This window comes from Alternaria ethzedia (assembly GCF_023757985.1).
Source record: "Alternaria ethzedia strain BMP 0044 chromosome Unknown scaffold_56, whole genome shotgun sequence".
Classification (NCBI taxonomy): Eukaryota; Fungi; Ascomycota; class Dothideomycetes; order Pleosporales; family Pleosporaceae; genus Alternaria; species Alternaria ethzedia.
The window spans coordinates 24,642-52,482 of NW_026056249.1; the positions used below are offsets into that span (position 1 = coordinate 24,642).

Below are 27,841 nucleotides of genomic sequence, written 5' to 3' on the forward strand. Positions count from 1 at the left end.
CGGTAGCAATGCGAGCCATCTGGTCCCGGGCAACGTCGAACCCGGGTACCTGCAGATGCATCTCATGCGTCTCCAACACCGGCGCTCTCGCTAGGCGCAGCGGGCAGACGGCTCTTCGTCGCACTCGGGCAATTGGCACACCAACGTCGACCTTCGTATACACGACCATATTCGCTGCGGGGCTGGCCATCGATGCCAGAGCGAAAGCCGCTAGGAACACACAATGGGAGAAGGCCTTTTCGTCACTAGCCCAATCTACTGGTGACGGGCCGCCGGTAGACGGAGCGAAAAACATAGACACGGCGACTGATTCCGTGACCTTGGGGCATGGATACCATGGCTTGACCTTTGATGATCTGCCGGACGACTTCGACTGGAGCGCATTGGAGCGCATTGTAGGCATGGAATTGGATGAGGATCCCATCTTGGAAAATCAAGAAATCCAGTCGCAAATTCGCGATTACGCTGAGCTGGAAGACCTGCGCTTTGACTCGAGGTTCCCAGGTATGCAGCTTCTGGAGTTTCCAACAAATACCGGTCCTGAGCTTATACGCTACAACTTGCCGCCCCAGTCCTTGTGGGCGCCAGACGCACTACGCGTAAACGCCCTGCAAAGGCGACACTCGTGGAAGAAGCTGGCCATGCAGGAACTCTCCACCGGTCTCCTTATACACGAACTACTGCACAAAAACAACGTGCCTAGATTCGACAAGGCTTGGGAGGTGGATTCCGACAATTTGTCACAGCAGATCCAGGACGTCATAGCCATGAATGCTGTGGAGCGTGAGCAAGCGCGCCAAAACATCCTAGAGGCTCTTGAAAACCTCCATCAGATTCCTGTTGATAGTCCGCCAGACGTGATTGCCCAAGCTCGAATTCACCCAGATCATCCAGGAATTCCGGAATATTATCAGGACGTGGATGGAGACTTTTACGCTATCACGATCCAAATGAATCAGAGCATCCAAAAGCTGTTTGAAAGCGACGTACACGGTAACGACCGCAAAGAAGCTGTCGTGCTTGCAAAGATCTGTCACAACCTCCTCGTTTCATCAGCCTCACCGGACTTACAGACATTCAACACTTTGCTGGTTGGATTTCGACAGTGGCGGCGTCGAAACCTCATAGATTGTGTGATACCCGCCCTCAACTACAACAAAATTCGTCCCAACGAGATTACCTGTCGAGAAATACTCAATCACTACGCCTCCCTGAGGCATGGAAACCCTGAAGACTTTTCGAGGTTTGTCGCCAGGATGAGAGGTGTAGGCGACGGGCTTATGCTCGCAACTCCCAAAGTCAACGTCAACGAAGCCAGTCATGGCCGGCTCGTGAGGGTCGACGAAAAGAAGGTCTACCAGAAAGTCCACCCAACACCCATGGTGTTTAGTTCCCTCATAACTGGTGTCATGCGATTCGCAGGGTTCGACCGAGCGCTTGATATCTACTACGAGATGAAAACGGACGGCTGGGGTCTCGACATTCAAGGTCTGACGAGAATGCTCAACGACTGTCTCCGCCGCGCGGACTGGGAAGGGGGCCTATACATTTGGGGAGAGATTAGCAGCATCAAGGCCAGAGTGAATCATGAAGACATGACCAAAGCATACGGTCAAATGATAGGCTTGTGCTCCATTACCGGCAACACGGTCGCCTTCAACCAGATCCTGGCAGACATCTCTACCGAAGGCTTCGATCGCGAAAAGATCCTCGGTCTCGCCTCAAGAAACGAGCATGTGGCAAAGAAGAAGAAACTGCAGCTCGCTCCCGCTTGGGTTGCAGACAACGTCATGATTGCCGCTTCCGCCTACATCAAGGACACAAGAGACGCGGATGTAAAGGATGCGCTAGAAGGCATAGACGGGGACGATAACACTACATTCATTCAAGGCGAGCCTGACGATTCTGACGCGCATGATGCAGCTGGTTCAACGGAGGACATCGCGGATAACACGGCCGACCCCAAGGAGGTTTGGGCGTCATGGTTGGAGCGGGAGTTTGGAGAGAGACCGAAGGATCCGGAGCCTTGAAAGGCTATCATGTGTACAGTACGATTTTATCATGTATACCAGTGTATATACCATAGCCCTACGATGGCGCCACTTACAGATGAAAACAAACAATCTCGTTCCATCAAGCTCTCGTCCAGCTGTGATGAAAATCTCCCATCTGGCGAAGCCGACACGAACACGACTGACCAGACCGCCGCCACATATCAAAGTTTGGCACAATGACGACCTGCTACCAAAGAAATCTTATCGTGTTCCAAACCCGAGGTGTCACCAGACCGTTCCTCTGCCGAGGACTTCTTTGTTTGAGAGCTCGTTTATTTAGATTAACTGCATCCGCAGCCTCATTTATCCTTTTCGCTTCAGCACGTCTGTCACCAAAGTTGCTGGTCCTGTTGTTCATCACCAACGGATCTCTGCGCAAGGAGACTTGTTGGCACGGAATCCACTTTTTTCGTTCGGTTGCGTTCCGTTGTTACTACCAATCTGGATTGCTTCCGTTGATGCGTGGATGTCCTTCCTCTCGTGTTTTTTTCTTATTCGAGAATCTCCTGATCTTTATTCCATATTGAGAGCTCATATGGCTAGGGACTTTTGATATACTTGCCTTCGCTCTAACCAGGAAAGGCAGTCGTGTCGGGCGACGCTGCATTCTTGTCTAAATTTAGACAGGCGCACTATGGACATCCTATGGTCGATGGAGGACTAGTACACTTTACGGAGCCTTTCTATCGCTGCTCCATCTCCAATCGGTCGTGCAAAGAATTTTCCCAGACTCTGCAAGCCGTTGCTTCCAGCCGCTTATCTTACTTGGGTAGCATCTTTCGCGTAGCTTTATCCTCGGGATTTGTCTAGAGCGTTTGGAGGTCTAGACTTCTACATGAGAGCTACATTTATTCCGTGTTTGCGTGGATGCATAGGCACCTATATCACATTCCTCCTTACCTAGGTAGTCATTTGCTTTCCGAGACTGGCAGTCGCCACAACGTTGCAGATACGGTAGATGGCATGTCTGCCGGGACTTCTTGTGTAATACTATGAGACTCCAATCGCACTTGAACGTTCAGGCGACCCCGTAGCGTAGGTCTTGGTGCGCAGGGATGTTTCTGCAGGGAAGCCGTTAGATGCCGGATACGCAGGTTGAGGTGTGGGTTGGGCTAGAACGAGTCGTGATTGTTGGGAGTCCCTGCATCTATGCTGCTTTGCAACGGGTATACCTAGGTATCACCTGCAGCGTGGGTTGTTGTACTGAAGTATACTTGAGACACGATAAGATAGTGTCAGGATAGCATCTCGTCCGCTTCCGTCGTCGTATTGAGCGTTAACGCGTTTGTGCACGAGAGAAAAAGAGGTCTGTCCAAGAAGTCAGATGCCACCGTGACAAAAATCTCTGGGAAACATCGACTGGTGTCATTTCAAAGCTGGTAAATGATTAGTCACTCTTTCCCATGCGTGAAGTCCTTGCCAATCCTCCAAGGACGAATACTAGCAGCACAAGCCAGCGTAGTCCTCTGGAATGTCGTATCTCCCAATCACCCCACACTCAATTCCCCAGTCACGCATACCCTTTCATCTGCATATTCGCTTGAGGCTGGCTGGCCCAAACATCTCCTAACCGCAACAGGAAGCAAAAGTACTTTACCCAAATTACACGAACCGTATCCAACAGCCCCGAACACCAACTAGCCATCTACCATCTCGGGCAGCTAGAGAGTGGCAAAAGTGTGTCTGAACTTTGGTACAAATGATGCGTATAAATGAAGTGGTATGCCGGCTCCGTGTAGATCTCATGTATCTCTTTCCATATATCAACCCCAGACCCTGAGATTTCCTGCCTTGCAAGCGAGCCCCACCGATTTCTTGTCTTTTCCCAACAATAGTACTCGACATTAAGAAACAGTCAGACGAAAGTAGAGATGCAGTACCGATTCGTATCCGTTCTTGCTGCTGGCGTGCTGGTTGCTGTTAGCAGCGCCGCGCCTGTGCCTTCAGCTGAGGTAATTCGACCTCGACATTATCACAGACATCCAAGCTGACAAAGAGCAGGCACAAACCCTCAGCCCTACCAACCCAGACGACATCCAACTCGGCAAGCCCTCCAGCGAGATCATCTGGAGCAAGCGCGACGACGAGCCGACCAACCCAGACGACGTGCAGCTCGGCCCCCCAACCAGCGAGATCATCTGGAGCAAAGACAAGAAACGCGCCGTCACTTGGAGTGAACCCAAAGACAAGAAACGCGATGTCACTTGGAGTGAACCCAAAGACACCTTCACCATCAGCAAGCCCAAGACAGTTGTGACATGGAGTACAGCGAAGCGCGACACAGTCACGCAGCCCGACACCATCGATTTGGGAAAGCCGAGCTCCGAGGTCAGCTGGGGTAAGAGGGATGGGACTGACCCTGCCGATACCATCGAGCTTGGTAAGCCAAGCACGGTTATCACCTGGGGCAAGGAGAAGCGCCAGACGTTGGGCAATCCGGACTCGGAGACGACGTGGGGCAAGCGCGAGGCGGAGAAGCCGAAGGATAGCTTCAAGCTTGGTAAGGCTACTACGGTCGTTACCTGGTCTTGAGTGTTTTGGTCTTTATATGGTGAGTTTGCTTCGGCTTTCCTTGTAGACCTTGTACGCTGACGATTTTGTAGCTCCCACGTAGGATTTTGTTGCTGTTTTTGTAGGTAGAGGTTGGGAGTAGATACCACTGTCGCTACTTCATCGTGGCTGGTAGCGGAGGTGTAAAACTGTGATATCCGTAGGGCTGTGTGCCTGTTTAGTACTTCCAATATAGTCTTGTTCGATAGCTTTGCTCTTCACCAGATCTGATGATCACTCCTAAGGTGCACAACTTGGCACTTCTTTTCGGGGTCTTTATGCTTGACATTGGTGTTGTTATCGATGTATATTTTCGTGCGCACCTTGTAACGTGCGCATGTGACTGCCGCGACATCGCCACTTGCTGGTTCTTTTCCTCTCTTTCTTGCCCGACCGACCTGATATGGCAACGTAAGGCGTGCGCTTCTTCCAAGCTGTATAAACCATTGCTTCCATCCCCCTCCTGCCTGCGCTATCTATGCGCGACGTATCTCCCATTCGACGTTCGTGATGCTAACTTCCTCGCCGGCTTTCTCGTCGTAGTCGTACCATTCGCCGTCAGGTAATTCAATACCAGAGAACTTGGTGCCGGATTCCGTGCCTGTCGCGAGGAACTCTCCTTCAGCAATGAACTCGACGAACTCTAGGCCTCTGCAGTCGAACATGAGGATGTTGGTCTTCTTGGGTGGGTCGCTTTGTTCGTAGGAGGTAGGCGCGGCTGTGATGTTCGCTGAATGTTCTCTCTGTAGTCCATGTCAGTGGTTGGGGTAAGGGAAGAGGGTGCAGGGCAGAAAGACCTTACAGTTCTTACACCTCCAGACGAAGTTGGCTTCACCCTTGCTGCCGCTCTGCTCGTTCATCTCGAAGCGATTGACCGAGACAGGGTTGGGGTGCACTTCGCGACATGACGTGCATTGGACCTTGAATGTGTAGAAAAAGGGCGCGTCTTCCGTGTCGTTGGGGCGGAGGTCGGTGACGCTGAAGGTGTGTTAGTAGGGTAGACACGTGTAGTTAGAGAGATGTACCTACCCGTTCAGCTCTGCTTTCAATGCTAGTGCGAGCACCATGTTGACAGTGTTGATGTAAGCGTTTGATAGATTTCCGTCGCATCTCGTTGCGCCTCTGGCGATGCGCCCCGCCCCCACTGACACGCGAGCTGCTTTCGAGCTAGCACGCAAAGGGTAAGGCCGTGTTACCGTGCATCGCAGCTTTCTTGCGCTCCAAATCTTAATCACGCATTGCGCTGCAAACATACAAGAACGTGTACATTCTCAGAATTCCATTTCTTTCGTCTGATAGGGCATAACCGCATAATTACTCTCACTCTACGGTCCAAGTAGACGAGTCGGCAGATCGTGACTTCCCAGCCTGGATCTCCCCTTTCCACTTTGAGACGACCATTGAACACAGTTCAGGCAACATCTGCTTTACTCGCTTCGACCCTTCCCGCAAATTGTCAGACTCCCGGACGACATCCTTGCCGGCTACATTCTTCAACACCGTCCCATACCAGGCCACCACCTTCAATCCTGACCGCTACTTGCTTCTAAAGTCCGTCTCTTCAACATGGTCAAATTCTACCCGTCTCTCAACGAGAACCACATCGACTTCATCTCCAGTCAACCGCTCTTCTTCGTGGCCAGCGCTCCTTGGGCTGGAGATCACGTCAACATCTCGCCAAAAGGCCATCCGTCAAGAACCTTTTCTGTTCTCGGCCCGAACACCGTCGCCTATCTGGACGCAACCGGCAGCGGTTGTGAGACCATCTCTCACGTCTACGAGAATGGCCGCGTTACCGTGATGTTCTCTTCCTTCGGACCCTCGCCACAGATCATGCGACTGTTCTGCAAAGGAAGGGTAGTCGAAAAGTGGGACCCGTACTACGGGCAATTGCGCGCTAAGATGGCGTCAGAGAACGGTGATGAGGTTGATGTCACGGGCGCAAGAGCTATCATTGTGCTGAAGATCCAGAAAGTCCAGACCAGCTGCGGGTTTGGAGTGCCTCAGATCGATGGCGGAAAGACTGCAAGCACAGAGGAAGCAGCGGGTGACGCAATTGCCTATGTGGACCACGATCATGAAGACGGCGAAGAGAACGGCTTCAAGCAGCGGGATACCATGGACAACTGGGCGCGAAAGCAGCTTGAGAAGCAAGAGCTCGCCGACTACCAAAAGCAGTTCAACCACCGGTCGCTTGATGGTCTACCGGGTATGATGAGCGCGCGACGATCGCATGACGAGAACATCGCTGTGGAGGATACGAAGGCGTGGTTCAGGAAGGTGAGCAGGCAGCAGGACGCTGTAGCTCTGGGTGTTGGCTTGGGCGTTATATTGATGCTGCTGCTGAGTCTTGTTGGTGTACTCAGCATCAAACCGATCTTCTTGCAGCACATACTGAATGCGCAACGAAGGCAATTGGGCTTACCGGAGGATCATTCGTGGAAGAGCGAGCTTTGAGTGGCTTTGGGCTTGTCATCGCGTCGCATCGCAAAAGCTGAAGGCGGTATTCCTTAGACTCACACTTTCCAGTAATGAAGAACGGGATACAGATCTATTCTCAATTCACATCTCCATATTTCATAACATTCCGAGGCACGGATGATTGCCAAGCATGCACCGCCACAGGATTGTGGATTCAGCCTTAGGCGTCCCAGCCGTAACCTCTTTCATGAGCGCTAGTCCTCCGTCTATCCCGTCTCCTAGGTCCGCGCGCTATGATCTTCAATCAATTTCATACTTTACACACATGTATGTGTCGCTTTCACAATTGTAACGCGTACCTCAACATACAATGCGCCTCCTCCACATTGCCGACGATGAAACCCTCAGCCTCGTGGAATTCATCGAAGATGACATTCCACCGTACGCCATCCTTTCACATACCTGGGGCCCAGATAGCGAGGAAGTTAGCTATCGTGACATGATAGATGGGACTGGAGAAAAGAAAGAAGGACATCGTAAGATTCGTTACTGTGCGGACCAGGCCTTGAAAAACAATCTAAGATACTTTTGGGTCGATACATGCTGCAGGTTAGTTTTTCCTACCTTTGGTAAGATCTGAACTAACAGGATCGTTGATAGTGAGTGTTTTGTTACTATTGCTACAAAGTAGCTTGCCGCAAACATTGGCCTTGCGCATTCGCTAACATCAACATCATTACTCGCAGTCGACAAATCCAGCAGCGCCGAGTTAACAGAGTCGATCAATTCCATGTTCCAGTACTACAGACAAGCCATCGTCTGCTACGCGTATCTCGAAGACTTCCCCGAAGGCGCAGTACTCAAAGGAGGACTGTCCCAATGCCGATGGTTCACCAGAGGCTGGACGCTACAAGAACTGCTCGCCCCAGGCATTGTCGAGTTCTACGCCCAAGGATGGAAGTTCGTTGGAACCAAACACGAGCAAGCGGCCGCCATATCTCGTTTCACCAACATACCCGAGTCGGTGTTGACGCACGCGCGGAGAGACATCATAGCCGAGCAATCCGTGTCTGCTCGCATGTCATGGGCTTCACAAAGGCGGACGAAACGGAAAGAGGATATGGCGTACTGCCTTCTTGGTATATTCGACGTTAACATGCCGTTGATCTACGGCGAGGGTACAAAGGCGTTCCGACGTCTGCAACAAGAGATCATCAAGCGCGACAACGACCTCAGCATCTTCGCCTGGAACAGCATGTCGGAAAATCAGAACAACGACCTGGTCGAGATATTCGCCAGCTCACCGGCTGCTTTTGAGGATGTATTTGCCGCAAGCGTCCACAAACACCAACTGGCCGAGTTCTCCGTCACCAATCGCGGCCTCCTACTTGGCGGCGACTTTGAGATATACGGCTGGTACGGTGAGCGCGGTTATACCGGCATTCCGAAACACTACGTCCTCTTGGTCGGGGAATCGAAGAAAGACGACAGCAGTATAGGAATATTTCTCCGGAAATGCGGTCCCGGGCTGTTTTGCCGCATTGGCGGGTTGCCTTTGGCCAGGCTGCCGAATAAAATCATCACATACTCCGCGCAGGAGCTCATGAATTCAGTCTACCTCTCCACGGATGCCTTCCTCAAACACTCAATTACCCGCCTGGTGTCCTTCCGTCACGATGGCCTGCATATTCCCGTCCAGGAACATTTGCGAATGCGGTCGGTGGCCCCGCTGCATGCTTGGGATCATCTCGACAGGACGTTTCTGGTTCCAAAGGCCTGGGACCAGAATGTAAGCCAGTTGGTACTTGCTGCTCAGTTCAGCGTCACGATAGCGGGGTATACGGCTGAAATAGTGGTTATCTGTCCAGCTCATAAAGATAAAGCTCCGATAGTATTCCTCGCGAAAGATTATCTTCGCGAGACGAGATTCTTGTTCGCAGACAAAGCTGGTAAGGAGGGTATTTTCTGGGAAGACTTGGTGAAACTTTTACCCAAGCTCCCGTATCTGAACAGCGGGCATGTTTATGTCAAACCCAAGCATGCATTCAAGATTAGCGTCAGTTTGCAGACGACCACAATCGATACCGATTGTGGGCCGATCAGTGTCAGAAGCCTGACTTCTTCAGTTACATCTGTATAGAATAGACTCGGTCTCAATCAATGTCGGCATAGTTAGAGCTCGCCACCAATGATGACACTACGCAGACTTGACTCCGACTGACCACCGCATGCATCTGAACAGCAACCCTTGGGAGCAAATGAGGCCTAGATACCTGCAAGCCTGGTAGATGCAAGGACATCCTGCATCGTCATGTTCGACCCCATGCCAACGACCACGATGAGCGCAATATCACTCAAGCAACGAGCCTACAAGCAACCCACATCCTGAAAGGAGTACGCCACATCCGCGCATTTTACGACCCACAGTATGCGCCCGTTCTAACACCTTATACAAGAAAAAAACTAAACAGGTCTATAGGCTACATTAAGCCGAAACCTTACAAAGTAGGTAACCTAACGTTAACGTAGGCTCTAGGCTGTTCACTTTTTTCTTAGGTTAGCGTGCTAAGGTTGATCTACTTTTTCTAGAAACGCAACTTTGTCACTTTGGCACCCCACCACTACAACCGCAATTGACTGTCAACGGCCGTTTGTACTCCTGAGACATGTCGCCCAGATATGCGCATGTTCGCGGTAGTCGGCTAGGAACTTGTATGCCTCCCCTTCCCGCCCATCGGAAGAAAGGGTTGTACAGTAATACTCGTGGCTTGATTGGTGCACGCGTTTAGAAGAGTGGAGGTAGCCCCACACCCCGCAACTCCAAGACCGGCGCTTCTCGTCACTCCCAGCAACGCTTTCTATTGCGCGCAGCTGCCTTCCAACTATGTTCCTGAAGACATTGGTTAGCATTCTTAGAGCTCACAAGCATCGTTGTAACGTTCGGTCTCGTGTCTAGCATCCATGTGCTAATGGCGATTGGGATGCAAAGGCCCGGAGCAACTTGAGAAGAGCGCGATGGCCGGGCACGGCTACTACCCCATGCTCATCCATGTTTGATAAGCACTTACTCTGTCGCCCGTACAACACCATGTCTAATCAGTCGCGCTACAGACCGGGCCGGTGCAATGCTTATCTGGAGCAAACAAGGGGCACCGTTTCCTAATCAGCTTGCCGGCCGATAGTCTCTAGCATGCAAGAGTTCTACATAAAATAGAAGCGTATCATGAACGGGATTCAGTAAAGGTTTTGTGATGGATTACTCGCAGACTAAAGACACCAAAGACGCCAAAGTGAAGGACACGGAGCATGACGGTGGTGAGGACATCGCGATCGGATCGCAGGAAGAAGTTACCGATTACGACTTTCTGCGATCTTGGAAATGGTCGACTTTCTACCGGAGCGTGCTATTCCAGATGGTGATGTTCGGAGCGTGAGTAATCCTCCCAGAGACTACCATCCGGATGCTGAACATGATTAAGGCTCTCCTTGGTCGGCCCAGCCATGGGTGATGCTATATCCAATCTAGGAGGAGGCGGTTTGTCAACGCCATGGCTAGCGAATCTTGCAACCTCGTTGAGTTACGCCATGAGCTTCATCAGTACTATCCTCGGAGGCCCCATCATCAATAGGATCGGGATCAAATGGGCGTGCTTCATTGCGGCTCTCACGATGCCCCTCCAAGGATCTGCGTACTATGTAAACGCTAGATTCGGCGTCGACTGGTACCTCATAGCAGCCAATGTACGATCATAACTCATCCATACAAAAGAAACATACTGATGGGGCCAGGTTATCAACGGTCTAGCGGGTGGGCTTCTTTACGTCGGCGAAACGACAGCCATGTTATGCTACCCAAGGCCAGAAGAGAGGGGGTTATACCTTGGTAAGCACCTGTGTGCGACGTGGAGTATGATCATTTCACTAATCTCTGACAGGCATCTGGTCGGCTATGCGAAGCTCCGGAAGCTTGATCGGTGGTGCGATAAACTTTTCCACGAACTCAGACAGAGCCTCTGCTGGAGGCATTGCATGGGCGACATATCTGGTCTTTGTTGGATTCGGTACGTGACGGATACTAGGCATCTGCTCTGAATGCACATTTACTGACCAATAGCAGAATGCACTGGAGTTCTTTGGGCGCTGTCACTGTCCCCCACACCCCGAGTGCGTCGTCGCGATGGCAGCAAGGTTCCCATGTCGGGGAGGGTCACTTGGAAGCAAGAATTTGTTGCTCTGTGGAGTACTCTACAAAGCAACAAGGTCTGGTTGATCTTTCTGCCCGCGTTCTATTCGTTCTTCTACGGAGGGACGATGGGTACCTATCTCTCGCTACACTTCTCGGTCCGCGCACGCGCTCTATCATCTTTTCTTCTCCGTAAGTATGGATGGTGGGAACCGCCGACTTCATGCTGACCAGTACAGCCGCCATCACCATTCCGTCGGTTGTCATATTCGGCAAACTTCTGGACAGCCAGCGGTGGCCCCAGCGGCCCAAAGCATGGGTTGCATTTTCGCTGTGGATTTTGCCACAAACCGGTTGTTTCATCTGGGTCGCTTTCGAGTACCACTACCTCGGCAATAAAACGGCGCTGGATTATGGATCGTGAGTTATCCTACCGAGGCAGGCCCCAGTGCGACCTAGACTGACTTCAACGACAGAGAAACTGGCAGATGGGCAAGGGCATACGTGCCATACCTTATCATCTTCGTGAGCGGCTACTGGACGCAATTGACACTATACTGGATTCTCGGCACATTCTCCAACGACATGGGTGATTCTTCACGGGTGGCAGGCTTGTTTCGCGCGTTTGAGACGGCGGGCCAGGCAGTTTCCTATGGTCTCAGCTCTGCGAGTGGCATCGCTCCTGTGGTCCCGATCTATGTGAACTGTGGCTTGCTGGTTCTTACTGTGCCTAGTATGATCATGTTGATCACTAGGATGCCCAGGAGGCCGTTGAGTAACGTCACCACTGAGTGAGGTTTATGTTGTGCGCAATGGCTTTCAACAGAAGGATGGCAGACGCGTGTGGCACGAGCTGGAATTTGGGAAGCGTCTTTCTTCAGGGCCCCGCTGTGGATAGCAATTATCAAGTCGTTCAAAACATATATTATGATAAAGGTTGTGCTCTCACACTGAAGTTGTATTCTGCTAATCGAACTGTTCTCCAATACCTGTTCGCATCACTCCTTCTCCAGCACGCGAGCCGCCATTGCCGATGCATACGTCCGGCAGAATTGCTCGATCATCCCACATCTGATGCAGCGCTGTTGGCGAAAGATAAGACCGGAGGGCTTTTCCAACATTGCCAATGCTACCACACTGAAAGAAAGCTTCTAAACGAGATTGTGCTGCTCCGAACGGATGTTTGCTTGCTGGGCGGCAAAGTCAACTGGGTCCTTATCGGTGACCGGCCCGGTGACCGGCCCGGTCGCGCCTGCCTAATGATCACCGCCTTGCGCAGCCACCTGAAGCCAATGACCCACGTTCTGGGCATACATATCCTATCCGTCTAATGGAAGTACGCAAGTTCCCGGGTTGGGTACAGTAGAAGCGAACCTGCCCTGTGAATGACTAAGCGTGAGTACCTACATAGCCCTCCTTGCACTTAGGACAATTCCGTAGAACTACCACCAATACATGCATACGGCTTACACACTACATCTCCAACATGTCTTTTCCTGGTCCCAGCGTCAAGCCTTTCCCGGTGGCGGATGCTGTCCTCTCCTATTGGAGAAAACAAGTTGGGCCCATCGACAACCATCGCAGCACTGAACAGCTTCCTACGCAGGTTGATGTTGTCATCGTTGGCGCGGGGTATGCTGGAGCATCAATCGTGCATCACATAGTCGAAGAGTGTGTGCGTCGCGACCGCCCAATACCATCAATACTTATCCTTGAGGCACGTGAGGCCTGCTCTGGCGCTACCGGACGTAACGGTACATACCATATGCCCTTGATATTCCATTTCAATGTCGCACGTACTAAATCTGAAAATCTAGGCGGTCATTTAAAACCAGACCCTTTGTCAAGAGCGGCCAGTGTACTGGAGACGCATGGGAAAGCGGTCGCCGAGCACGTGGCTACATTCGAGGCCCGCCAGATCGATGCAATCAAAGAACTTGTTCAGCGTGAAAATTGTGACTGCGACTTCGAAGAGACAAGGGTCACCGATGTCTGCTTTTATGAAGCCGGTCGCGATAAAATCCAAGCTGACATTGCGAAAATCACTAAAGCGGGTATCTCCACTGCGAAAGGGATAGATTTTACTTCAGGCAGCGAAGCAGAAGAGGTATGTAGCGTTTGGAGATAAACATCTGATCTGATTCGTTGAAATGTTTCTTTGGAGAGATCTGACCAAGCCCATAGGTTTCCGGCGTATGGGGTGCAAAGTCTTGTCATACATATAGCGCCGCTCGTCTGTGGCCCTACCGACTCGTTGCGCACTTGCTAGAGAAAGCGGTATCTATGGGTGTCAACTTGCAAACACACACCTCAGTGACATCCGTCTCGGCAGCCGATGGGTGCACAAAAGATCATCCTTGGGTCGTGAATACACCGCGCGGCTCCGTCAAGACCAGCACCGTCGTTTACGCTACGAATGGCTACACGTCTGCTCTCGTACCGGAGATGAAGGACAAAGTCGTCCCAGTGAGAGGCATAGTAGCGCGCTTGGCGGGCGAGAATTCACCAAGGATGACTGATAGCTATATGATGCGGTTTTCTGACTATGAGTACGACTACATGATTCCTCGACCGGACGGTAGCATCATCGTCGGGGGCGGAAGGCGCGACTACTACAAAGACTTGGGCGAATGGTTCGATGTATCCGACGACAGCAGACTGATGAATGGCGCGCGGCATTACTTTGACGGTTACATGCAACGGCATTTCCGCGGGTGGGAGAACAGCGGTGCACACACAGAAGAGCTTTGGACCGGTAGTAAGTGTCATGTCTGCACCAGCGCCCACGATTGAATGTTTCGGAACTGACTCATCTTCTTCCATATTAGTTATGGGCTATTCCAACGACGGGTTCCCTTATGTTGGGCCAGTTTGCGGGAAACCCGGCCAGTATATGTGCGCAGGATTCAGCGGGCACGGTATGCCGCAGATATTTTTCTGTGCAAAAGCCATCGCTTCCATGGTCATCACGGGTGACGCAGAGAATGTGGATCTCCCTGTGCCGTACCGCATCACCAGGAGTAGGTGGTACCAGCAGAAAGAACATGTGTCTCTCAAGATGTGGCAACAGATAGCGGAAAGCCAGCCTGCTCAAGCACGGTTGTGACCATGAGATAAGACGAGTTGGGACCTGAATTGTCCACTCTTGCAATGCGATGAATCATCCACTGACTTTTACGCGCACTCTGTTGGCGAAAAGAGTTGAATTGATGCGCTTCATCGCTCATACATTGGCGATTCTAGCCTGTGCAGAACGTCACTTCGGTAACCATGAAAGGCTCTCAAAGAACTCCCTCTCTGCGTTACCATGGTCACCAAAGTCTGAGGTGAAGAACGCCTCGCTTCCATCCGAGTTAAGTAGATCGAAATCGAACGGATAGCCATCAAGGGGTACATAGCTTGGCATGGTATCCACTGTTGCATCGGTTCTGTTAGGTGTTATCCTTGGGCCCTGCGCCGTTGCTGCCTGTACATTTGCATGTCCGGATGCTGGAGGCCCAAAACGAGGGACTGTGGACTTTTCTGCTTTCTTATACCAGTTAAGAAGACCGTTGTAGCCCTCTTCAGCTGCATCATTTGCTTCCGTGACCGCAGGTTGACTGGGTAATGGATTGAAAACGTGAAGTCGATGCAGCGCCGCTTCCAGTGTCTCTAGGAGCGACACTTCTGAACGCGCGGAATCGCCCGCCGAAGCCATCTCTCTGATCGCCTGAAGACCTACTTGTAGGGTGTTTGCGAACTCGTTCGTCCGGTAACATATGCTATAGGCGATCAAGACCAGCAGGGACGCGCGGCAGGAACTGTATTCGGCATATGACGACTTTGCAAGGCCCATGTCGCCCGTCTGCATGATTTGACATGTGCTGATAACTTCCTTCGCGGCCGCAACGCAGTCCTGGACCAAGAAGTCCCACTGTGAGTGGGACTCGGATGCTTTCCTCTGGCGTACTTCTGGGGATGCGGCATTGGCGTCCTTGGAATGTGCATTGGTCCGCGCGTGACGGTGCGCGAGGATAAAGGGTCGTCCGATAAACATGTGCAAGAGGCAGCACTCCAGTCGAGAGTGGATCAATGCGCGAGCTTTTGGTAGTTCTGCTTCGTGGTTCGCGGGTGGCGATAATACACCCCCGCGAGGAGGCGACCAGGGCCCTCGCAGATCCGCCTTCATGTGCTTGATACGGTCCAGAATCACTCCGACTTCAGCGTTCGCACATGTGCGGAGACACGATCTGGCCAGACATAGTTAGTTAATTGTGTTCTATTTCTGTGTATTAACAAAGTCTTGGTCTGGACTTACATTTCGTGGTGGAAGGCTTCAGCTTGCCTTGTGAGCTCGATTGATTCCAGGAGACCTTGAGTATCGAAATGGTCGTCATCAATGAGGTGTGCTTTAGATCTCTGAGGTAGATCTGCATCGATATCGGATCGTACTATGGATATCGGGCGGCCGTGGTATATACCAATTTTTCTAGTAGGTCAGACCTGTGAGTAGGAGGACAAGGTGGTATCGGAGAGTCAAGAACCAACAAACCTTTCCATGCAGTACGCTGTCCACCAAATGCGACGCCTGATTTCTTTGGTTCTCGTATCGAGGACGTTGCGCGAGACCTTTCGGTGCATTCCGTTTTGTATGGCTACCTTGATAGCCAAGTTTAAATAGATGTAACTCAGCCCAGATGCATCAATGGGTAGGGAATATAGGCCGAGAAGCAAAAGTGCCTGGACGCTGAGCAGCGAGCCAGCGTGGATGACTTCCGAGAGAAGCTTTGCTACTTGACGGTAAAAGCCGGATCCAATCTCGAGCTCCCAACTACTCTGAACTTCGGAGTCCGTTGCAACACCCGTGTTGTGAGCCTTGTGGCGATCGGGCGATTCTAAATGGACGTATTGGGTTCCGACTGCCAGCACCATCAGTACTACACATATTGCAGTAACATCTTTGGAACGTAGTGAGACTGGGTTGGTGTATATGTTGTTTAGGATGTCGTCAAACCAGCGTCGGTCTACATAGTAGTAGACGCTTGTGGCATGATTGAAGAAGACCTTAGTCAAGAATGTGGCAACCGGACGGGGTGGCACAACAGCAAGTACGTCCGAAATGGAAGTCGAGGCTGGATCTGCCTCGCCGACGCGAATGAAATCTGGTACCCGCGTTACGTTCTCTGAATTCTGATAGAGATGGTGAGTAAACAGGAATAGACTAGGCTAGCAGTACGTACCTGTACATTGGCTTTGGCCATAAGATCGTCTATATTGCGTTTGATGTGCATGGAAAAGTTCCAATGAGAGAACTCGCCTGAGTAATCTGCACAGCGACAAAAGCTCTCGTCAGTGTGCCTGAGCAATCACGAGGGGGTTTACGAAGCACATACGGACTGTCGTGCCATCTACGCGGTCAATGGTACAATCCTCGTCTCCAATATCAGGGCTGTCAGACACTTGGGTATTCGCCGACAGCTCGATAGACTCGGGTACGATCGCGTTCTGGTCGCGTGGTGGAGTGGGCGAAGACAGAGAATCGCACGTGCGTTGTAAAGACACGATATCCAGGGCGAGATTGGGGAAATGGTGTTTGATTATGAATTCCATGCATCGCATGCGGTCCATCAGCTCATTGGGCGAGGCGGAAAGGCCCGGTCCTCGCTTGTCCACTGCAGCCGGTGCAACATTGTATCTACACGGTCGGCGCAGATGTCGACAGCGTCTACATGGTGTGCCATCCTCACATTTCTCTTTGAGACGGCGACACTCATCACACCTATGCGATGCTTGTCAGCCAAGACTTCACCTCGCAGTCTTCGGCGAGACAGTGGTGGGTCTTACGCGCGAACTGCTCGTTGTCGCTCTTCTGCCGCTAGATGACGCTTCTTGGTGGGTCTTGGAGGCTCGACGTCCATAGCTCGAAGTGAACAAACAAGACTAGGTATGAGCTGAAGGGACTGAGTTGGCGGAAGGTTTTGAGCATACGTCGTGAGTTCACAGCTGTCAACGACGCCCACCTACCGAAGCGCGAGCGATAAGACAGCTGAATGACGCGCAATGCAGCGACGTTGAAGCCGTCCAGCCTCCTGCAGGAACGCTCCGCACAAAGCTTGTCCGTTATCGGTTAGTAGTAAGCCCGGCTTATCACAGACGGCGATACCCGCATCCTCACAAAAGATAATGGCGAACCTCGGGCAAAATACTGGAAGCGGGGAAAGAGCATGCGGAAATGAACGTTCTTTACTAATGTCATTACGGACTGAAATAGACGCAGTAGTAGTACTAATGTCATTGAGACTTCTCTACAATCTGCTGCGCCATCTCCATGAGACCTCCAGCCACCACCTCTAATTTCACATCACTAAAAACGTCGAGACAAGCTTCCTTCTCGTACACCGAGCTCCATGCTCCGCGAAAACCGACTTTGGTGGCCGCTGCGACATCCCACATGTGCGCGGCAGCGAACCATTTCACATCGTTTCCTCCAAATCGATTCCATACAGACTCATAGGCGCGGAGAGCGGGTTTAGCCACGCCTAAGTTGTCGCAACTGACGAAATTCTCCAGCGGCATGTCTACACCGGCGCGCTCGAAATAGCCTCTGACTCGTTGCACATCCCCGGTGGTGAAGCACCAGACGGTAAAGCCGTTGTCGCGCAGCAACTGGAACGTTTCCTGACAGCCAGGTCGCAGCTGTAAAGCGGAATAGCCTTCGATGCACTGTTCCCGCTCCTCTTCAGTGGCTACAGCCCGAGGATCGGAGACGCCACAAAGGCAAAGGGTACGGTAGAATACTCCTCGGAGAATATCCTTGTAAGGCTTGTAGCTTTCGGAGATGGACAAGAATGTGAATTCCAGCTCAGCAGCTGTCTGCCAGGTGTACCCGAAGTGTTGCGCGGTTATGTGGTGCTCGCGAAGTTTTGCACCCAAGACTGAGTCTATGCGTTCGTAGTAGGCGTCGAACGATACGCAGGTGCCGACGACGTCGAACACGACGTGCTTGAGAGGCTGTGTCATTTTGACTGTCGGTGTGGTGTGTGATGGCCAAAATCGAGGAGCTCGACAGCGATTGATGCTAGATATGTCGGCTTGGCATAAAGAGTAAAAGACACGTGGAGAACAGGCCCCTACATGATGCCCATTATTCTCATGTCTTGCTACACTGAGTACCGGTATCAGTGGCTAGTAGAAGGCCGGCCCGGTCGAGGTGACTGCCGCAGCGCTCGGACCAGGTAGTTATCGATCGCGACCGGATCGCGACCGGTTCGCTTACCCGGTTCTCCAGGGCTGCCACTGACACACAGGTACCTAGGTACGATAACGATGAGCAACGTTTCAGCAGATTCCGGACCGGTGTCATTGTCTCTCGAGCTCGAACTTTCTAGATCGAAGTTGTAAGCTCGATGGCCGGGCTAATTACGGTACCCGGTCGATTTGCGAAATAGCGGTGATGGAGCACAGGTATGAAAGCGTGTACTATGTGGCTTGCCATGCGAAACATGCTCTCTGTCCGCCTGTAGAAAGTAGTCAGTCATTCTCAATTCCTCAACATGGTTTTACCAACTGCCAACCCCACCAAATCCTATTGGATCGAGGCTGCGAAATCGCCGTTGCGCAACTTCCGCTCCAGCGAGGCGTTGCCAGAGGAGACCGATGTGGCAATAATCGGCGGTGGTTATGCCGGCGCATCAACAGCCTACTGGATCAACAAAGTTCGTGACAGCACCACAATGAGTTTTCCGCTCATCAAGTCTGACGAGTGATTAGTACACAGAAAATGCTTCCAGGCAGCCTCATGTAACTCTCCTAGAAGCTCGTGATATCTGCGGAGGTGCCACCGGACGCAATGGTAATGGCACTTGCATCTTGCCCCTTGGAGAGAAATACCTAACAACGAACAGGAGGACAATTGAGGCCGCATGCTTATTCCCGCTATGCGAAATGGTCAAAACGATTTGGCCCCCAGGGTGCCATGGAGCTTATCGAGCATGAGATGGCTCATTTGCCGGCATTTAAGAATCTGACCGAGGAAGAAGACATCGCGGAAGAGGTCTGTCTCAAGTTCGGAGAAACGTTCGATGCTGCCATGACCGATGAAGCCTGGACGAGGCTCAAGGGCGCACTTGACGCCATGCGGAGGGATCATGGCGACGATCATGAGATCGTCAAAGTATGCAGAGTGATCGAGGACGCACACGCCGCAGAGGAGTTTACGCAGATGAAGGGTGCTCTGGCTGCAGTGGTGCATCCTGCAGGGCAAATGTCGGTTCTTCTCGATTGTACTACTCCCACACAAACCTACTAATATCGTCTCAGATGGCCATACAAGTTGGTGCACGCGCTTTTGCGCATCGTTCTACAGAAAGGCAATCTCAATCTGCAAGCTCATACTCCAGTCACGGATGTTTCAGCGCGAGACGCCGAGGGCTGGATCACAGTCAAGACTGAGCGCGGAACCATCCGTGCCAAAACAGTCGTCCACACGACAAACAGATGGGCTTCTCATCTTCTCCCTGAGTTCACTAAGCTTATACTGCCCGACAGAGGGGCTATTGCCGCTATCAAAGCGCCTCCGGGATTCATAAAGCATACTGGTGCCCAGCATTGGGACTCAATGGTCAACGTAAGGCTTACATATGCTCCCTTCACCATTGATGGCCCGCTGACGACGACAGAATTATCATCTCCAGCTCCCTCCACCCTACAACACCATCATCATTGGAGGAGCAAGGCAACTTCTTGTCCACAAGCCAGGAGATTGCTTTCCCAACGATAAAGAGGATCAGCAGATTGCCGGAGCAGCTGCATTCTACGAATCTTGGGGTGCCTCAGACGTCGCAGGCTCGCCGGATGAAGTCCCCGCGGGGCTCAGCAAGGAAGTCAACGAAGGCGGCTGCTGGACTGGAAGTAAGATATGTCATATCAGTGAACTTGAAGTACATTCGGCTGACTGAATAGTGCAAACCGAATCTGCAGACGCGTTTCCGTTTGTTGGTACGGTGCCACAGCGGCCGGGTCACTTTATTGCCGCCGGATTCGCGGGACACGGTATGCCTCGTGTGTTGGGTTCAGCTGCTCACATCACGCCTCTTGTTCTGGATTCGCTTGGTTTCGAATACAGCCAGCCCCTCATTGCCGCTTCATTCCCTCCACTGCCTCAACCGTTCCGCACCACCGCTGAACGGATTGAGAGACTCCAGGATACGAGCCTCAGTGCGCTCGCTGAGGAGTACAAGCAGAGATGTGGGGAGAGTGCGCAGAAGCCATTTTGCAATACTGCGAGGGTCATGGCTGTGCTCGGGGTTCCGCCCTCATGGGATGATGCAGGTGGTCACCAGCAGGTTATGGCCCAGCTATGATGTGAATGCGTGTAGTTTAGAATAAGAATCTGCGTATTGTACAACCTACTATATGTGCTAGTATATACTATCTTCGACACTTGCTTATTGTACACAGTGACTTGCTGCTGTTCTAGTGCAGTGTTGCCATAAACTATGCGGGATAGTGCATAATCATGCACTGCTTGATTCCAACCAAGGCTATAATGTCCAAACTTTAACAAACTTGCACATACGACCATAGGATCTTGTCACCAGCGCTTCCCGTTCGCTCAGCGGTACTTAAGCAAGATACCGGCCTATTAGTAGCTTCGTGGGTGACCAGAAGCGAATCCAGGCTGTTGTATGTTTTTGACCTTCTTTTTGCCCATCCTTTTTGCCGGCTTACATGGACTGCGCTGACGAGTTCCTGCATCTCTGTTATTGACACTCTCGCGCTACTACTGTAATAGACGTGGTGAATGCTAATAGTTTTGATAAGACATTGCTATGACTGTGCTGTGTCACAGGTCTTCACCCTTCACCAAGCGCACGCGATCGCCGCTAAGGGGTCGCTTCTTTGCTCCTGCAACAATCTCTTCTCTCTTCTTTTGTGCCTATGAAAGATCCTACTCTTATATACCCAGATAGTACTTCCCCCGCTCATATGCATAGAAGCTGACAGCCGCCATGGGAACGACCTTGACATAGCCAATCGTTAATCCTACAAAGAACCCTTTGTAACCTCTCTCCATGTATATCCTCCTCGTAACCTCCGGTATACTAAGCCTGTGTCCATCGCCTACCACACCACCAACTTGCATGCGTCGCCGTATTACTTCCAAAGGATACGACACAGTTTGTGAAAAGAAGCCCGCGATACCGCCGCTCGTCAGCTCAGCCCAGTACCGCAGTTGCGCGGGTTTGTGACTTGTGGTGCTCGATTCCTCGCGCGAGGTGTTCGGTAACGTGGTATACGGAGCGAGGACAGGTATGCGCAAGAGATCAGACATGGAGTCGTGAGCAAGGAAGGAAGCGCCTGCGTAGGGTATCATGCCGAGTAGTGTGGGTGTGAAGCCGCGGAAGAAGTTGGAGAGGCCAGAGCGCGGAGTGACCTTTTCGACGACGTGTGTTGCGGTTGCGGTGATGGGGTTCTTCGGTTGCGATACACGTGGTGCTTGCTCGGCGTAGATCTTGCGCACGATAGTTGCGAGACTGCTACGGCCTTGCTCGCTGGTTTCGAAGGCAAGGCGCACCCGAATGACTTCTAGTGGATATGTGAGGAAGACGCTCATCATGCCTGCTAGACTTCCCGAGAGAAATCGTCGCGTGGGTGTTTCCTGCGCCTGGTTCTTTATTATGCGGCCGCGTATTTGCTCGTAGGCGAGGAATTTGATGCCCGCGTAGGGGAAGATGCGGAGGAGGGTTGCCGAGTGGCCCTTGAAGAGCCCGCGTACGCCGGTGCTGACGTAGATGTCGCGGATGGCGGTTGGGAAGCCGCTCCAGGAGCCGGCGTATTTGGCGAATTGGGGGTTGCGGGTTTGGAACAGGATCTTGACGCGGTCGAGAGGGCCTACTACTGTTTTCGCCTATACACTGTTAGTATCAGATCCGACCAGTCTCTCCGCTTAAAAAGGATTCTTGACATACCGCACATCCTGCGAATCCTCCCGCCAGTCCACTCTTGATCAGGTATTCCATGCTGTTCCTATCCATCTTCTGCCTCTTCGGCTCCATATTTGCGCCTCCCTCCTTCTTTACCGACATGGCGGCGTCATGGTCGGGTATTGTAGTGCCTGCGCTGTTTGTTTGCGCCGCAGTCGTGGTCATGATATTCGATTTGCTTCCGTCATAGCGGAGGAGATCCGTGGACATTCCAGAACAGACGTGCGTGGGGTTACCGCGACATGAATATCGTGTGTTTGCGCTTCCTTCCGTGTCGTCGTTTCGCGTGGCTATGACAGGACGCGTGTTCCGGGGGCGGGGCGTGGTCGCGTGTGTGTGGATTAGAAAGCAACGCCGTTGTGTGGTTTGGTGTTTGAGATGCCGCGATGACGTTTACCGAGGCTGATCTGCTGCTTTCGGCCGGTACTTCGCCCACACCATTCATCCGACGCTACCCTTCGGAAATGGTTTCCATCCAACACCACGACAACATCACGAGATCTCACATCAGACATTCTACGCGAAATGTGTTTATGAGACCACGCGATGATTATTTGGCGTGTTGTCGTTGAGATTGCAAACGGGGAGCAGCGATGACGTAAGACTATAGAATTGGTAGGAACTTTCCATTACTCTTCTCTCTCTCTTCAATCATCTCTCATCATGGCTTCGTCAAATCCAATTATCTATCAGAATGCGGAGGTGGACGTCATATTGATCGACATACCGACGTCAATCGCAGCAGCACAAGGCGACCGCGAGGGAGTGCTACTCTCTACAACGCCTTTGGAAGCGCCCATCGAACCGAAGGAGGATTACCGACCCAAAGCGAAGAAACCTAGAGCGAACGAGAATTCAGCACGAAGCGCGGTGAACACGCAGCATGTCGGACACCGTAGTTCGCCCCATGCGACAGTGGCAGAAGCCTCCCAACACGACTTCCAGTCTCTGCATCTTGACGACCTGCGGTACAAAATTCTGGCTGAACATGCACTCAGCCAAATACGCGCACAGGTTCCAGGGCCGTGGTGCACACAGCGCAAGCTGATGGCCCAGGAACCACTCCGCGGGAAAGATGAAGACATGGACGTTGATCAAATTTCCGAAAAGGAACTCGAATCTCGGATGAAGGAGTGGGCTTCATGGAGCGAGAGCAAGGAAGACGATACCGCATTCAATCTGCAGCAGATGATGGCTTCTCTCGGCGCGACTTCCGAGGTCGCAGAACCGGCCACTGTGGCACCAAAGTGGATGATGTCGTACTGCCCTGCACGTGAGACTGCAAGTAGTACACAGGTTGCTGAAACGGTCTCGCCAGACGCACAAACCGAACCATGGACAGGCGCCTTCCACAACCCCAACCACCACTCCCTGTCGCTATCCATCACCGAGAACACGTCGCAACCTGCTCAGCTGGGTCATGAGTATCGTTTCACAATACCACCTCGATCCACATTCTTCCTTAGCGATTCCACAGCATCGGATGCTTTCCGTACCTCATTCCGCGAGCTTACAGACGAGTTCACCCTTCCACGACACTTCGACCTGGTACTGCTGGACCCACCATGGCCCAATCGTTCAGCCAAGCGGAAGGGCGCGTATGAACAAGTTGGCGGCATGCCGTACCTCAAGAAGATGCTGTTGAGCATGGATATTGACAGCTATCTGGAACACAATGCGCTGGTCGGCGTCTGGATCACGAACAAGGCAGCACTGAGGGAACATGTGCTTGGACCCGGCGGACTCTTTGAAATCTGGAACGTGGGCTTGATCGAGGAGTGGATATGGATCAAAACAACGACCAAAGGCGATCCCATGTTCGACATTGACAGCGCCATGCGCAAGCCCTATGAGATTCTACTGCTAGGTCGCGCAGCACCGAACTCGTGGACGACAATGACACACGCGCCAACAGTCAAGAGGAGAGTCATTGCTGCTGTGCCAGATATTCACTCACGCAAACCGTGTCTGAAGCAGTTACTCGAACCCTTTCTGCCGGATCCGACTGATTACAGCGCGCTTGAGGTCTTCTCTCGGTACCTTGTCAGTGGATGGACGTCTTGGGGTAACGAGGTACTGAAATACAACTGGGATGGTTACTGGGCCCCGGCCTGAAGCACCGTGGCCTCTACGAAGTAGGGTTTCATACTGCTTGCACATGGCATCTGTGGTGGCAAACAGTCATCGAGGGGCATGCGTGGGAACCCTTAGCTAGCTGGCCCGGACGACTGTGGTCCGTGTGAGTGTACGTTGTGCTAGAGCTCTGATCTTGTGGTTTCCGAAGAGCGCATACCATCCATGCACTCAGTCAAAAGACGGGAGTAATTGTAGTATAGTGTAATAAGAACGGAAACATAGATCATCCGGGGAGCTACTCATCCGTGCATGTAGATCTGCATCACAGCTATATCCGATTATCCGCCGTTCATATCTACAGCCAGTTGAACACACGTCTCAACACACACTCAAACACAGCCATATCCACAGATCAACTGGCATACTCGAAGCAGTAACTGCCGAGACCCTTTCCTTCCTTTTGCGTCTCCACACCATGACGACATATCCCCACCAGCTTCTTCATACAGACAATCCCATCTCAAGAAACCGGCTAGGAAGAGATCAGGGTCTTGACAAAACCCACTATATCTCCACCCCATACTGGAGAAATAGATGGAGCAAGAGGCAAAAGTGTGTGGACGGTGGAGTTTGATACCCACAGCTCCACCCCACCACCACAACCCCAAGTCCCACCCCACGTCCCCGAGATAATGACCCCAACTTGCTCGGAAAGCGGAGTATTCTCGCTCTCCTCACCTGAAACAACGAGAAGCGATGCAATTGCCGAAGCAACACCACTAACCGCGGCACGCACGAACAGTCTCGAACGTGAGGCGAATTCACATGTCAAGCTCGGTGTGGCGTGGGGAAACTGCAAGCGCCTTCCCTCCGCCCTCGTGATGTGATGGTCCCGCGTGGGGTCCATTGGGGCAAAAACTAAAACAAGTGACATATGCACGACATCCAGACTAACTGGCATCACGCCTTATCAAGTAGGCGAATGAGCGGAGGGGTGCTGCCGCGATGTGAACTGTGTGCCGTGAGGAAGGAGAGGAATGCTGGGTGAAGCGCCTTTCTCGCTGTCTTGCACACTTGCACGGCGGGAGAGGGCTGCGAGGCAGAAATGGACCACTCGGCGGATTTCATGTCGACCAGGGCAAACAGGCTACAAACTTGCTTCACGCTGGAGGACGTCGCCGATGAAGGACGTAGAAGAGCAAAGGGCCAGGGCGTCTTGTAGGGCTCACCCATCTCATAGCCCTGCTTTCTTGCAAGTATGCTGTTTATCTGACAGATGCATACCGACTCCGACTACGGAAGTCGAAGGATCGGCATACTTGCATTCAGGTGTCGCACTGCATGAAGCACAAGATGGAGGTGAGCGGTGTTGGGACGCGGTATCCAGGCGGTGAGTCACCGCTTTGAGGGTTTCCTTTGTTCACAAGCTCGATCTGGTGTTGTTGGATTTTGTTACGGTGGGCTAGAAGGACGCTGTGTAAGCCTTATGGTGTGCAAGTTGCTGGGGTTGTAAGGCTGAGTGGTGGATTGCCTGGCATGCTGGGTGGTGACTGTGCGTTTGTGAGAAAGTGGTTTCGCAGATGCTTACCCCTCCATCGTGGGATCTGCATTTGTGTAACGAATGCCTAACGCATGTCGCAATTAGCATCAAACATGGCGAGATCCAGGATTAATTAGATTTGCCTGTCGCAGTATGAGTGCGACGATATGACTATCGTGTTGCATCCAGTCGCGCCTGCCAGATCGATATAGTCGCATGGCCTACTGCAGCGCCAACGCGAGAAGTCACTCCCACAGCTCCCGCTGCAACAAGATGTTTCTGAGTACGTATCAGTATTTCCGCCTTCCACGTGTCGACAATCCGACAAGTGATCTCGCATCGTTCTAGCATGTGCGTCCCCGCGTCCACTCTCCATGCTGCAGGTAATTCTCCGCTCAACATCAGCCACCGGAATTTCTCCCCTCATCTCTAAACGGAAGAATTCCAACCGAAAGCGACTAAACACTGTGTACTCTACAACCACGGATGATCTCTGATAGAAGCCACCTTACCTGCCTGTCGAGTACCTAGTGACATGCAGGCTCGATGCAGGGCGATGGCTGATCGCAACGGCGGTCTAGGCTGCGAGATTCCCATGGTACATTTCATTCCTGCCAAACAGCTACTGCCGGTTGCACTTCCCAAAGAGGAAAGTGCAAGGAGTCTGGTAGTGTTTGCAAGATGGCTCTGGACTGCTGGACTTGCGCGTTCGATAGCGAAGTAATAGTGCAAGCCCTGGAATCTGTGTTTTCTTCGCTTGAACCGTTCGTACCGCTCAAACCGCGGCCGTATTGATTTCTTCACCATGGATCCACTCACCGCCACTGCACGGTATTGTTGCATGAGCTGAAGCGACAACACCTGCTCCACAGCCACAGCACCCGGCCGGTTTTCGCCAGCACCCATGAATCGTGGGTTTGCAGTCTCACGAAAACATGTCGGAGTTACTTGTTTTGTTACTCCACTTCGGAGCGCTGAGATTTTTACCCAGTTGAGTCGTCTTATCGTTCGGATCCACATCGGACCTTCCATGTAAAGGAATGACGGGCTTCTAGTCGAAGGCTGTAGCCGCACCATAAGCACGATGATGCCACCGGCCCACTCACGTGCAGTTTCACCGAGATGGAATTTGTTGACTTCGTACTGGCATGTGGATATCGCAGCAGAGACTTTTGGCGATGGATTCGTGTTTGCAGGACTGCAGGAAATAATAACGCCGTGGCCGACGTAGTGCGGCTCTGCTGCCCGACGACGTCATTTCTGAAGTTTGGTGATGGCATCGCGACTTGATGAAGGCAAGTGATACGGGGTTGGTATGGGGTCGAGGATGGGGTCAGCGGCACAGTTGCTTTGTCGGCCTTGGTTGTGGGACAAACGTCGTCATGAACAGGTGCTGTTTCATGGGTCGGCAGACCCTGCGTCGTGCTCGAGGTTTTGCAAACAGCCAGGTGGTGCCTTGCATGCGCACTTGCAAACAGGGGAACCCTCCTGGACGGTTAGTTGAAGTTTATTGACAACCTTCCGAGCTTGGTCGCCCGCCCGCATTCTGTGCAGCAATAGCTGGCGGGCTAGGAGTAGCGGGAACGTGGTCTGGACAGCTGGCCGACCTTCTGACCGAGTCGCCAAAGTGACCAAACTGTCAGCACGGCGAGAAAGTGACCGTGGTGTGAAGGTGAAATGGAACCTCGGCAAAGGCAATATGGGTGTTGCTCGACGCGAGGAGTCGTGCACGAGCCCTTTTGAACGGCGGCGCATGGAAGAATGGAAGAACCTTCCACACTAGGCGGACGGACTCTCACGATCCCCAGTTTCCTGAGCGAGCACAGACGCTTTTCTTCACCCGACCCCAGATTACCGGCAGAGTGTGCAGGCTGAACGGGTCGCGAAAACGTGGAGATGAAGCAGGGTGCTATATTGCTGTATCCAGCCGAACGCAGACGCAAACAATGTAACCGGCAGGGCTGACCTTTGTGCTCCGTTTCCTTTATGGTGTTTGCGAATACATAGGCACAAAGGGCTTATTTGGGGATACCGTTGCAGTAACGATGCGAAC

The 27,841-nt window shown here is 52.2% G+C and overlaps 11 protein-coding genes across 11 annotated transcripts; 7 read left to right on the forward strand and 4 right to left on the reverse strand.

Moving 5' to 3' along the window:
• Positions 1-8: 8 nt before the first annotated feature.
• On the forward strand, positions 9-2,030 carry J4E87_010771 (uncharacterized protein; the record flags this gene model as incomplete). Its single annotated transcript, XM_049382342.1, has 1 exon — positions 9-2,030. The coding sequence occupies one exon, from the start codon at positions 9-11 to the stop codon at positions 2,028-2,030; it is 2,022 nt and encodes a 673-aa protein (XP_049227897.1).
• Positions 2,031-3,766: 1,736 nt separating this feature from the next.
• On the forward strand, positions 3,767-4,586 carry J4E87_010772 (uncharacterized protein; the record flags this gene model as incomplete). The annotated part of the gene is made up of 3 exons (XM_049382343.1): positions 3,767-3,774; positions 3,910-4,006; positions 4,056-4,586. The coding sequence occupies 3 exons, from the start codon at positions 3,767-3,769 to the stop codon at positions 4,584-4,586; spliced, it is 636 nt and encodes a 211-aa protein (XP_049227898.1).
• A 494-nt stretch (positions 4,587-5,080) lies between these two features.
• On the reverse strand, positions 5,081-5,671 carry J4E87_010773 (uncharacterized protein; the record flags this gene model as incomplete). The annotated part of the gene is made up of 3 exons (XM_049382344.1): positions 5,081-5,347; positions 5,402-5,582; positions 5,634-5,671. 3 exons carry the CDS (start codon positions 5,669-5,671, stop codon positions 5,081-5,083), a joined length of 486 nt encoding a protein of 161 aa, XP_049227899.1.
• Positions 5,672-6,170: 499 nt separating this feature from the next.
• Positions 6,171-7,061, forward strand: J4E87_010774 (uncharacterized protein; the record flags this gene model as incomplete). Its single annotated transcript, XM_049382345.1, has 1 exon — positions 6,171-7,061. The coding sequence occupies one exon, from the start codon at positions 6,171-6,173 to the stop codon at positions 7,059-7,061; it is 891 nt and encodes a 296-aa protein (XP_049227900.1).
• A 334-nt stretch (positions 7,062-7,395) lies between these two features.
• Positions 7,396-8,878, forward strand: J4E87_010775 (uncharacterized protein; the record flags this gene model as incomplete). The annotated part of the gene is made up of 3 exons (XM_049382346.1): positions 7,396-7,466; positions 7,785-8,814; positions 8,858-8,878. 3 exons carry the CDS (start codon positions 7,396-7,398, stop codon positions 8,876-8,878), a joined length of 1,122 nt encoding a protein of 373 aa, XP_049227901.1.
• Positions 8,879-13,491: 4,613 nt separating this feature from the next.
• On the forward strand, positions 13,492-14,314 carry J4E87_010776 (uncharacterized protein; the record flags this gene model as incomplete). Its single annotated transcript, XM_049382347.1, has 2 exons — positions 13,492-13,966; positions 14,037-14,314. 2 exons carry the CDS (start codon positions 13,492-13,494, stop codon positions 14,312-14,314), a joined length of 753 nt encoding a protein of 250 aa, XP_049227902.1.
• A 150-nt stretch (positions 14,315-14,464) lies between these two features.
• On the reverse strand, positions 14,465-17,105 carry J4E87_010777 (uncharacterized protein; the record flags this gene model as incomplete). The annotated part of the gene is made up of 7 exons (XM_049382348.1): positions 14,465-15,437; positions 15,506-15,606; positions 15,669-15,690; positions 15,740-16,377; positions 16,428-16,513; positions 16,581-16,966; positions 17,032-17,105. The coding sequence occupies 7 exons, from the start codon at positions 17,103-17,105 to the stop codon at positions 14,465-14,467; spliced, it is 2,280 nt and encodes a 759-aa protein (XP_049227903.1).
• A 373-nt stretch (positions 17,106-17,478) lies between these two features.
• J4E87_010778 (uncharacterized protein) lies at positions 17,479-18,207 on the reverse strand (the record flags this gene model as incomplete). The annotated part of the gene is made up of 1 exon (XM_049382349.1): positions 17,479-18,207. The coding sequence occupies one exon, from the start codon at positions 18,205-18,207 to the stop codon at positions 17,479-17,481; it is 729 nt and encodes a 242-aa protein (XP_049227904.1).
• A 533-nt stretch (positions 18,208-18,740) lies between these two features.
• J4E87_010779 (uncharacterized protein) lies at positions 18,741-20,549 on the forward strand (the record flags this gene model as incomplete). The annotated part of the gene is made up of 6 exons (XM_049382350.1): positions 18,741-18,902; positions 18,958-19,039; positions 19,092-19,452; positions 19,507-19,813; positions 19,881-20,097; positions 20,167-20,549. 6 exons carry the CDS (start codon positions 18,741-18,743, stop codon positions 20,547-20,549), a joined length of 1,512 nt encoding a protein of 503 aa, XP_049227905.1.
• A 593-nt stretch (positions 20,550-21,142) lies between these two features.
• On the reverse strand, positions 21,143-22,382 carry J4E87_010780 (uncharacterized protein; the record flags this gene model as incomplete). The annotated part of the gene is made up of 2 exons (XM_049382351.1): positions 21,143-22,096; positions 22,158-22,382. The coding sequence occupies 2 exons, from the start codon at positions 22,380-22,382 to the stop codon at positions 21,143-21,145; spliced, it is 1,179 nt and encodes a 392-aa protein (XP_049227906.1).
• A 453-nt stretch (positions 22,383-22,835) lies between these two features.
• Positions 22,836-24,287, forward strand: J4E87_010781 (uncharacterized protein; the record flags this gene model as incomplete). Its single annotated transcript, XM_049382352.1, has 1 exon — positions 22,836-24,287. One exon carries the CDS (start codon positions 22,836-22,838, stop codon positions 24,285-24,287), a length of 1,452 nt encoding a protein of 483 aa, XP_049227907.1.
• Between the last annotated feature and the right edge of the window lie 3,554 nt (positions 24,288-27,841).